The 10,652-nt window shown below is 34.7% G+C and overlaps 2 protein-coding genes across 2 annotated transcripts; both read right to left on the bottom strand.

Annotated features, from left to right (window-relative positions):
- LOC104743974 (chorismate synthase, chloroplastic-like) lies at window positions 65-917 on the bottom strand. The gene is made up of 3 exons (XM_010465002.2): window positions 582-917; window positions 245-395; window positions 65-152 (listed from the first exon to the last, which is right to left on the bottom strand). Exons 1-3 carry the CDS (start codon window positions 715-717, stop codon window positions 65-67), a joined length of 375 nt encoding a protein of 124 aa, XP_010463304.1. The 5' UTR covers window positions 718-917.
- On the bottom strand, window positions 4,911-7,792 carry LOC104742429 (uncharacterized WD repeat-containing protein C3H5.08c-like). The gene is made up of 6 exons (XM_010463441.1): window positions 7,463-7,792; window positions 6,267-7,234; window positions 6,092-6,182; window positions 5,835-5,992; window positions 5,544-5,754; window positions 4,911-5,463 (listed from the first exon to the last, which is right to left on the bottom strand). Exons 2-6 carry the CDS (start codon window positions 7,116-7,118, stop codon window positions 5,000-5,002), a joined length of 1,776 nt encoding a protein of 591 aa, XP_010461743.1. The 5' UTR covers window positions 7,119-7,234; window positions 7,463-7,792; the 3' UTR covers window positions 4,911-4,999.

The raw sequence follows: 10,652 nt of genomic DNA, 5'->3' as shown, positions 1-10,652 counted from the left end.
TATATGTTAACAGTCAGAACAAGGTTGAGACACTAATTAAAAATTCAAGCCATGAAAAGAGAAACTAAACTAGACCTTCGGAGACTCCAGAAGATATCCTGCAGGTATCAGTTTCTTTTCTAGGAGTGGTGATCCTGCTCTGACCAGGTCTCCTAATAAACCAAACCAACATGTAAGAGAACCTCATCAAGAGATCATCTTTCTAAGGTTACATACATAATAAGAGCTTTGTTCCTGAATATACCTCCTATCAAGATCAAATTGCAAATCAGATTCAGAGAGAGGAATTCGAGGAGGACATCCATCAATGATACAACCAACTCCTCCTCCATGTGATTCTCCAAACGTGGAAACTCTAAAATGAGTCCCATATGAGCTTCCAGTAGCTTGTATCTCTGCCAATTTTAAAAACCCAATATCAAAAACTATTAAAAGCTTTGACCTTTTCAATCTCCCCTCTGTGTTCTAATGGAAATGTGAATCAATTCAATCAACCAGAACTACCCTAAAGATTCAAATCACACATCTTTCTTCTTTACGCTAGAAATTTTCGAAAATAATCGGGGAGAGAGAGAACTCACGGAAGTTCTTCCTGGGTTGGGAACGGATTGAGATCTGAACGGCGGGAGAAGAGAGACGACGGAGCTCCGAGGGAAGAGAAGAAGAACCGGGTTTGGTGGATCCGAGAATGGATTTGGAAGTGAGAGAAGACGCCATGATCAGGATTCGAAAGAGGAGGGATTGAGAAAGGTTTAAAGGAGGAGAGAAATTGGGGAGTTGGTGGCAAATTTTGGGGGTAGGTGAGTTTAAGCCATCATATATATGGCTTTGATGGCTTCGTTGTGGTCTTCTTCTTCGTTGATGGAAATGGAGGCGCAAATGCAAATGCAAAAGCAAAAATCTCTACCTACCAACACTAACCCAAAACGACGAGTACCAAACCAAATACATTTGTTACGAACTTTATAAATGTTTAACCGGAACTGATTCAAATGAAATTAAGTTTTGGTCTATCTCCGGTTTTGGTTTACCTTCCAAGTCAACTTGTTATCGGATGGATACGAATGATTTGTAAATCATACAGAATTATAAATATGAAAATCCAAATATATGAATTTTGAAATAACGTTTTTTTTTGGATTTGAATTTGTTCACTTTCAAATATATTTAAAACATAAAATAAATTTTAAAATCCAAAAATAAATCATTAAACAAATAATATAGGGTTTAACAAGTATTTATAAATCATAAAACCAATACACATAAATTTGATAAGTTATTTAAAATCAATGATTAAATAACATATGATTTTAATGGAATCCATTAAAATATTCCATTAAAACCATAGAACCAATAGCATCCCCTTAAAATAAATTATTGAAACTAAAAAGAATAATAATAAATACTGATAACATTTAAAATTTAAATAGTTTTTTACATATTTAAAAATATATATATTTAGTAATTTTTTAACCAGATTTGAATATCACCTATTCCACTTTTATAAGAAGAAATTCTTTTTTTTTTTACATATATGCATGTAAATTAGTATAATTATATTTTGGTTTTAAATTAATGTTCGTATTTTGTCAAAGGAAATAAAGTAAATTGTTTTTTTACAATTTTTAACATCTGCTCGATAAAATCACCAAATCAATTTTATTAGATGTATTAGGACTGTTGATAATTCTTATGATAAAAAAAGTATTAGGACGGATAATAATTATTAATTAGAGAGTTACATTTGTTATCTAAATCACTTACAATAAGGTTTTAGTTGAATCTCCTTCGATTTATATTCATGTACACTTTTTGGCCAAACAAAAAAGAATCACTACAAAAAAAGTTAAATTCGTATCATTGCCTACGTTTGCATTCATATAGTGATAATTAGACTTTACCTTCACAACAGTTCTTACCTTCACAACAGTCGTTATGAATCCAACTATGATTTAATTTTAGTAATTTTGGCCAAAAAGAGTGGAATATGTTTATGATCAACCATTTTATGAGGTAACCATCTAGATCCTGAAAATTTTGGAAATAAGGATCAGAATTTAGAACATACATATATCTACACTGAGCGTAAATACTGAGTGGCAAATCTAAAAAAAATATTTGTATGGGGCACAAATAATTATTAATGATAATATTAAATTTGTATGTAATAAAATATTATATAATTATAACTTTATCATCTTAACTATAATTAAATATAATTTTTAGTTGGTTATATATATATATATATATATATTTATGTGTGATTGCATGGTAGAATAAAAATTATATTTAACTATATATTATTTATATAATTAAAACCATAATTAGATTAGATGACTAAAAAAAGCAATAATATTTGTTTACTACTTTTACAAATACTCCATTTTAATTTAAATGTAAATATACTTAACAATAGGAAAAGAAAATTAAAATTTTGTTAACTAACCATGAAAATAGAAGATAAAAATAAAAGTGAAAGACTATAAAGAAATCATAAAGAATAACTAAGACATTTAATTAAAAAAAAATTGAAGTATAGAACTCGTTACCTTGCAAGACCACCCTCTTTTGGGCTTAAGACCTTCTTTTTCGTTTAGTATCTTCCACTAGGTCGAAAAGAGAACTCTAGACTGGAAAACTCTTTCCCTTGTAGTCGTTTTCTCCTGTTTAATATCATTTGTAACCCATTTATTTAGCCTTAATTCTCTAAGCTTTTTAGGGTTTGTTGAAGATAGTTTATCAAGTTCTGAGAAAGAAGAACATCAAATTCTGAATCATGTCTTCTGCTATGGACAAGGTGTTGATGGCTATGTCTCTAAAAGAAGAAGAAGAGCCTTTCGAGATGTCCGGATCTCCCGAAGTTTTTATCTATGGCGAGAAATTCGATTAGCCTCATAGATTGAACCCTGAACCCTTTGTTCCAGTCGATGAAGAACCTCATTCGAGATATGCCTATAAAATGGCATAAACCAGGGAGAATGAGGAGGATTACTTTATCGAATGAAAGGTTTCAGTCTATATTCAATACAGAGCATGATCTGTTGGAAGTGCTAGCTAAGGGCGCTCATACTTACAATGATTGGTCGCTAGCAGTGGATAAATGGTATGAGAATTCGCCTCCTAATTATCTCCAACGAATTCCTATTTGGGTGTAGATCTGGAATCTTCTAGTGAATTACTACATTGCTAAAGATATTACAGCTCTTGGGGAATTGAAAGGGGAAGTACTCGAAGTGGCATTTTATACGAACAAACCTCAAATCCAAGAGTTCGTTAGAGTGAAGGTGCTTTTTGATTTTTCTCGGCCTTTGAGGAGATCCAAAGAGTTGAAACTGCCAAAAGGTGAGTCTACAGTAGTGCGATTTCAATATGAGAGAGTTCAAAAGCGTTGTTTTAAATGTCAAAGGTTGACATATGAGAGGGAGAGGTCAAGAGGTTGGATTTAGAAGAAGAATCTTATAAATTGGGTTCTCCTATGCCTAAATTGCTTAAACCCCTGTTCTTGAAAGAAGTAGATCCCTTTTTTGGCATTCTTAGGGAAGATCAGGTGGGGATTGACTGTTCTACTGGAAGACAGAGGATTGCAGCAGATGTGTTGGATGGTATGAGACAGTACTTACTGGTGAATAATAATGGAGATTGGCAAGTGAAAGCCGACATGATTAGAATATCAGTCAGACAGGTGGAGAAGGATCCGATTGCAAAAAAGACTATTCTCATAATGGAGGTTGCCCCGATTATTCATTTGGATGTGAATAAGGATAAGAGTTTAGTTTCTGGCTTTGAAGGATTTGATGGAAGCTCTCAGACAAATACACTTATGCAGACTGGTCCTTATCTGAAGAATGATGAGGTTTCATTGAGTTTGGAGAATCAGCAAGGGTGAGTACGGTAAAAATCAGGATCCAGTTTTGGTGGGTTCTTTCTTGGCTTTGTCTCAACCCTTTCAGGATAGGGCTACGGGTTTTAGGTCTGGCTTTTTTGAAGCTATATCTTCCAGCTCAAAGCCAACAAAAGGGGAAGTCAAAGAAAAGACCTCCAACTAGAATTAAAAAGCTTAAACCAAAAGGTCTTGATATATCTGGTGGTGGTTCTAACTCCCAGCTGGATTTAAATCGGTATGCAAATGATAAGAAGAAAAAGCAGTTTATGGAGGAGAAAGCACTGCAAAAGTCCCCAAGTTTAACCCTTATATGGTGCTCCTAAATGAGGGATCACCCAATGTTTAATGAGCATCCTTAGTTAGAATTGTCAAGGCTTGGGACGGTCTCAAGACTTGGTGATTTCTCGTCTCAGACTTGGTGATTACTCGTCTCAAGGAGATGCTTAAAAAACATTTCCCTGAGATTTTGTTTTTGATGGAGATGATGCAATGTAGATATAGTTTAGTGGATTTGTATGTTGGGGTATGATAGACTTTTAATTGTGGACCCTGTTGGAGAATATGGGGGTTTAGCTTTTTTGTGGAAGAACAGTATCCAATTGGATATCCTTTTTGAGGATAAAAATTTGATTGATGTTCAAGTTCAGTTTCGTGCGTCAAATTTTTATCTCTCATGTGTATATGGCGACCTGAATATTAGTATGAGAAATGTAGTATGGGAAGAATTAGTAGGTGTTGTGTTGGAAGAAGAGACAAATAGTATATGATTGGGGACTTCAATGCTATTTTCCATAATGGAGAAAAGATAGAGAGAGGGGAGAGAGGTTAGAAGAAGGGATATTTTCTTTAAGGTCTTCTCTGAAATGGTGGAAATAAGTGATATAGTGAAATTACTTAGTACCGAAAATAAATTCACATGATTTGATCCGCAAACGGATTTGTCTGCTCCGACCACAGCTACCATTCAGACCGATAGAGTATCATTGACATAGAGGCTTGAACAATACCATTAGGTCCATTATACAGGTAGAGGAACTTGGAAGTGAATCAATCGAAAACTATAATAATATCTATATTTAGACAACAAAACAAAATAAAACTAAAAATATCGAATCACTATAATCTACGTGGCAGTCCATAGTTATGGAATGTCCTAATCATCCCATCCAAGCTCGCCGTCACGATGACCAGCCTCCACGCCTCGGCAAAATCAAACCCGCCGACGGGGAGGGTAGTACTATCGTAAATTCCTACATTCATCATCAGTAGCTTCTCCTCCGGCCACGTGGCGGTAACACGGCAGGACCGAGACAATCTCCCGGAGCTTTGTAATTGTCTCAGCGCTCGCCCTGATTCGACCGCTTTCGATACTTCCATTCCTGGCGCAGTCCAAGCCGCCGCCGCGGATACACCCGGCGATTTAAAATACTCGAAAGAACTCGACGATTCCGCTCGTTTCTTCGCCGGACAACCATCGTTGTTCCAGAGATAGATTCCGAGACCTCGTCGGACTGATAAAATATTCTTCCCGGCGGAATAAACAAACGACGCCGACGATTGTCTCCCATATTTCGACGGAGCTGAAACATAAAAAAAAACCTCAAAACACGATTTCAAGAATTGTAAAAAAGAATACGACTCAGATGATTCAAGGTTCTACCTTTGAATTTGTGAAAGATTTGAGCTTTATCAAATACTCGAACTTTCGAATCGTCGGAAGATACCATTACTCTCTCGGAGCTTCCAGGACAAAACTCAACGGCGGTGATTCTATTCCGTCCCCGGATAAGAATCTGTTCATCCATCATCACATCGTTACCTGAGATTTGATAGAACCTACAAGTTCCGGTGATGCAACCAACAACGAACCCCTGAAGCCAGAACAGAGCAAATCTCAGTGATGATGATCTTTGGAATAAAAAAGAGAGACCAGTGAATGACAAAAATTTACATTTCCGTTTGGTTGGTAACTAATAGCAGAAATGGAATCATGGACATCGGTCCAAACGACGACTCTCTCTTCCGACAAACCCCAGATTCGAGCTTTTCCATCTATAGATCCACTTATGAAGTTGTTCTTATTTACAGGATTGAATTGAACACAAGTCACTGTATTTGGAAAGACAAAAGCAACAAACAGTAGTGAGTAAACAAACAAAACGTTTTTGCAAAGATTTGAGAACAACTTGAGATGAGAAAACAAGTTACCGTAGTTGTTATGATGGAAGACATGAAGACATTGATCACAACCAATTCTCCATAACCGGACTGTCTTGTCCTTAGAAGCTGAAACAAGCAACTGCAAAAAGCCCAAAAACAGATTCATAAGTAATGAAACAAAGAAAAAGATTTTAAACAAACGACCAAACAAACTAACACTCACGTTTGAGTCTGACCATGCTAAGTCCAAGACATCTCCGGTATGACCATAGAGTTCTTGAAACGGTGTTTCTTCGATATGAAAAGCTTTCTGAGGGAACAGAACCAATGCTTCTTGTTGGCTTATTGGTTCTTGCTGTCGCATAAAAGAGGCGAGTAAAGAATCCGATAGCGTGATTCGCCATATCTTTACAACTCCATCTTCACCTCCTGTAGCTAAGTATTTACCATCAGGACTAAACTTCAATACCCAAATTTTCCCCTTGTGTCCATTAATCTTTTGTACCATGTAAGTTGCAGATAACTCTACATGACTCTTCTTATTAGTCTTCACCTTCACTTTGCTCATCGTCGCTTCACTCGATTTGTTGTATTTGAAATCTTTATCCTTTTCTCCTGCAAAGCAACTAAACAACCATTTCTTCGCGCTTTTCTTGCCGAGACTCCGAGATGGACTTACAGAAGCACTGGTTAAGATCTCTTCTGAAACATCATCATCATCCTCTCCTTCTAGTTCATCATCAGACATTGAAGTGGTTGATCCATAATTCTCCTCTCTAACACAACACTGCAACTCATTATCACATAGAGATGAATCTGAAGAAGAACTAGTAACCTCATCGCTTGTCATCCTCTCCAAACTCAAGGACTCAAATCTCTCTTTTACTAATAAACCCATTCTCTTGAGAAACCTTTCACGACGCTCCTCAACACTAACTGGCTCACCTGACCAAACTAGAAACTCTGCTTCTTCTTCTTCTTCTACTACTACTAGTTGTTCACCAACAGACAAAACATCGGATGAATCAAAGAACACATCATCAACAACTTCACTTCTTCCCACCACACTCATCATTTCAATCACAACTTTGCAAAAAAGAAAAAAAGCTTCTTCCTTTTTCCTTTATATATAAACCTTCTTCTTGTAGCCTCAACGCAGTACACGGACCGTAAACTCCTCAATGTTTAAACCTAAGACCAAAAGTGTGAAACCAAATCTTCCATTAGAAACAACAACAACAAAGAAAAAAACTAACCCGACTCAATCCTCTGAACTTGCATAAATCGATGTGAAATGTTCATTCACTACAAAGGTACTAACTTAAGGATAATATATAGAACAAGAAAAGACGGTTCCTGAAACTAAGGAAGTGAATAGAATAAGCAATCAAAAGCCTCTAACCAAAAAAAAGTGAGTACCTTTGTCTCAGTAAGAAGCAATGAAGTCAAATTCGGAATTGGGTCGGGGGTTTTGATTTGATGTTCTTTCTTCAAACCTCAGCAAGACTTGTTATTGTTATATCATCGGTGTGTGAGGGGAGATGTAAAAATAGACAGAACATTCACATTATGTGTCATCACAGTCGAGTAGGTTGGGTTCATCAATGGCGGCCCAATGAGAATCTCTGTGATATTTTTTGACGGCGAAGTGGCCGCGATTCAGGAGACAGGAGACAATTAAAACCTCTTACTCTCCCGACCAATCTCTCAGACTCTTTTACTCTGTTTTTTGTTTTTGTGCCTTTTTATGTTATTTTGGGTTTTATGTCTCTTCTGCAACAACGGCGAATTAAAAAGAAAAAACTTTTTAGAATCAGAACCATGATTAGTGCGCAGAACAAACGAGAAGACACGGTTGTCGACATAACCCGGATTAAGTAATTAATTTACCTGCAAAATTGGAAAAATTCTTACTTTACTTTACGTTCTTTCTGACAATTTTTTAGCTGCTTACAAAAAAATACACTTAACATTTTAGCTAATTTAGTCCTTTTTTGTTTAAGAAATATTATACAATTCTGAAAAAAAAAAAATACCATTTTATTTAATTATCTCGTATCTTCGGTAAAATGAAAATTGTAATGAGTGGTTGTGATCCAAAACTATACTAGAAGACTTCTATGGATCGGATATGCATACTGACCCTTTTTTCTTTTAACAGTGTAATACGTTTTATGGTGATGTTTGCGTGAGAAAGTGAATTGGGTATGTTTGTGTAAATTTACCACATAAAAGACATTTCGTTTTCACCTTTATTTCTCCTGACGTAGTTCGTCCTATTTTAAACAAAGTAGTAAATACATGCTTTTTCTTCTTCTTTTTCCATGTAAATAATTTGTAATTGTACTAATGGAGATGGTATATTCTTTCTTTTTTTTGTCAAACAAAGTTAATACATGCTCGGTCGCATTTGGGGGTCAGTAAATTAGCGGTGCATTCAACATCACTGTGTTTCACCATATATATATATTCATCAGTTGAGTTTCGTTTAGTACTTGTTTGTAAAGTTATAATGTGATTTTATTCTTAAGTATTTATAACGTTATTTCAATGTAGTGGCAGTACGTAGTTTTCGTATATCAGCAATATCCTTCAAGTACCCTTGTTCGTTAGAACAGTTAATTACTAATGCATCATTTTATCCAATCATATAGTTATATGTATTGAAACTAGAAACAAGAATGTGAATGTTCGTACATACACTTAACGGAATATATATAAGAGACTTTAGTACGATACCTGCGTATAGTAATCTTGACTGTAGTTTTGGACTCAGACTGAGCTTCTAGCTATGCAACAATGGCGGAATCTTCAAAATTAGAAAGAGAGTTAGAGAGAGAGAGAGAGAGAGAGAGAGAGGGCTCGCTCATGTATGTAATGTAATGTAACATTAGTCGTCGACGATATATGGGCTTATATAGTTATATATGTATATTGTATATAGGCATGAGGTATCTATACAAATGTATCCTATGAGCAAAAGTTACAATATGCTTATATGCAAACAATTTTGTTCAAAAAAAAAAAAAAAAGCTTATATGCAAACAAATAATTTGATTACATTTCCAAATAATTGAAACAATTTGGTTCGAGAAAAAAACAAAGATTGGGAAATATATGACAACTATTTCTTCCCCAGCTTGTAGGAACGCATAATCTTCTCAATTCTGTGTTCATGGCATATCGCATATACATGCACACACAAACAAAAAGAAAAAAAAATTACATGCGGATAATACAAATCTACAATTATAGGACTAAATGATTCATTGGATGCCAATCATAAATTAATAAATATTTTACGAGTAACATAATGCGACAACTCGCTACCTTTTTATTTTTGTGATTTGAGAGGTGATATTGTTCGTATCTCAAGAGATTTGATTGGTCAAACTACGCACGTAATTTTGGTGATGAATTAACAACTAATAAAAACAAAATCTGCAACTTGTTTGGTTATACGGTACCATACCAAATTACCTAACTCGTATCTTCGTCATGCAAATTATTGAACTATGAAGCAAATGAGTACATAATATCCAATTATATAAAAATAAAAAGGTCATTCTTAGTTTATTACAGACTTATGGTGGATATATCTTGAACGTGGAATGTTTCGAATTGTTGAACTTTTTACATCATAATGGAACTCTCTCTTTTTATTTTTAATATTTTTAGATTACGATAAAGTTTATCAACGAGAGAGTGTTGTTCAAGTTTTACATTTGATTCCGTAAGTAGAGTACTCTACACGACTACACGCATGGTCTTTAAAGAGTTCTGTATTTTTGCTTCATGTCTTTATGTGGTTGAGTTTGAATTTGTGATTGGAAGTTAATACTTTTCTATTTGATGATACGTGGCGGAGTTCGAATTTGTTACGAAAAATAGTTTCGTATAGTTTAAATTAGTAGTTTCATCGATGTACGTTAGTTACTACGTAGTAATGGGAGAGTTCATCTTTCGACGAAGCCTAAGTAAAAAAAATAGGCTAATTAATTAATTTTATCTTGACGCCAAAAAGAGGTGAACTAATTGTACCATATAAGTTAAAATTAAAGTATTTACGAAAAGTATACTAAACTCTATAGCTACTGTCTCGAGTCCCATGCAATTGTTGACTTATTCCTTGGACCGGTCAATCTGTGTAGAATACACCACAACAATGTGACATAGAAACGAATTTACACCTGTCAAAGGAACGAGTTTACGCGAACATAGCATATATATATACACCCTAGCTACAAGATGATTATAATGTAGAAAGTATTATCGAACTTGAAAGAACTAGTTAGCAACTTATTATTATTATATGTGATCTAATTACTTAGACAAATCATGTAACTAAACGTATAATTAATATCGAATTTGTAGTGAAAAAGTTAAAAATTTACAATTTAGTTTCCGGACATATACATATCCGTTTCTTACTGGCTAAATGGTTTACTCTTGGATTTAGTTGTGATTAATGATTAATACATCATGATTAGGGATGGAGATACGGATATCGATATCTTGGCTAGTTGATTGATAAATTAATAAGATTTGGGTGATTAAATAGGGTTTATGATAAGATTTTGCATGTGATTAATCTCTGGGATTAATTAAT

This window comes from Camelina sativa, chromosome 14, assembly GCF_000633955.1.
Source record: "Camelina sativa cultivar DH55 chromosome 14, Cs, whole genome shotgun sequence".
Taxonomy (NCBI): Eukaryota; Viridiplantae; Streptophyta; class Magnoliopsida; order Brassicales; family Brassicaceae; genus Camelina; species Camelina sativa.
This window is presented reverse-complemented; position numbering and strand designations above follow the sequence as displayed.

What these genes read in the sequence shown, in the direction of transcription:
- LOC104743974 (XM_010465002.2), bottom strand. Translation starts at nt 717, where the DNA reads ATGGCGTCTTCTCTCACTTCCAAATCCATTCTCGGATCCACCAAACCC. An exon ending in CCAACCCAGGAAGAACTTCC is followed by an intron (nt 396 to 581) that starts GTGAGTTCTCTC and finishes TAAAATTGGCAG; the next exon opens with AGATACAAGCTACTGGAAGC. An exon ending in CAATTTGATCTTGATAGGAG is followed by an intron (nt 153 to 244) that starts GTATATTCAGGA and finishes TTGGTTTATTAG; the next exon opens with GAGACCTGGTCAGAGCAGGA.
- LOC104742429 (XM_010463441.1), bottom strand. Translation starts at nt 7,118, where the DNA reads ATGATGAGTGTGGTGGGAAGAAGTGAAGTTGTTGATGATGTGTTCTTT. An exon ending in GTTACCAACCAAACGGAAAT is followed by an intron (nt 5,755 to 5,834) that starts GTAAATTTTTGT and finishes TTCTGGCTTCAG; the next exon opens with GGGTTCGTTGTTGGTTGCAT. An exon ending in AATCTTTCACAAATTCAAAG is followed by an intron (nt 5,464 to 5,543) that starts GTAGAACCTTGA and finishes TTTATGTTTCAG; the next exon opens with CTCCGTCGAAATATGGGAGA.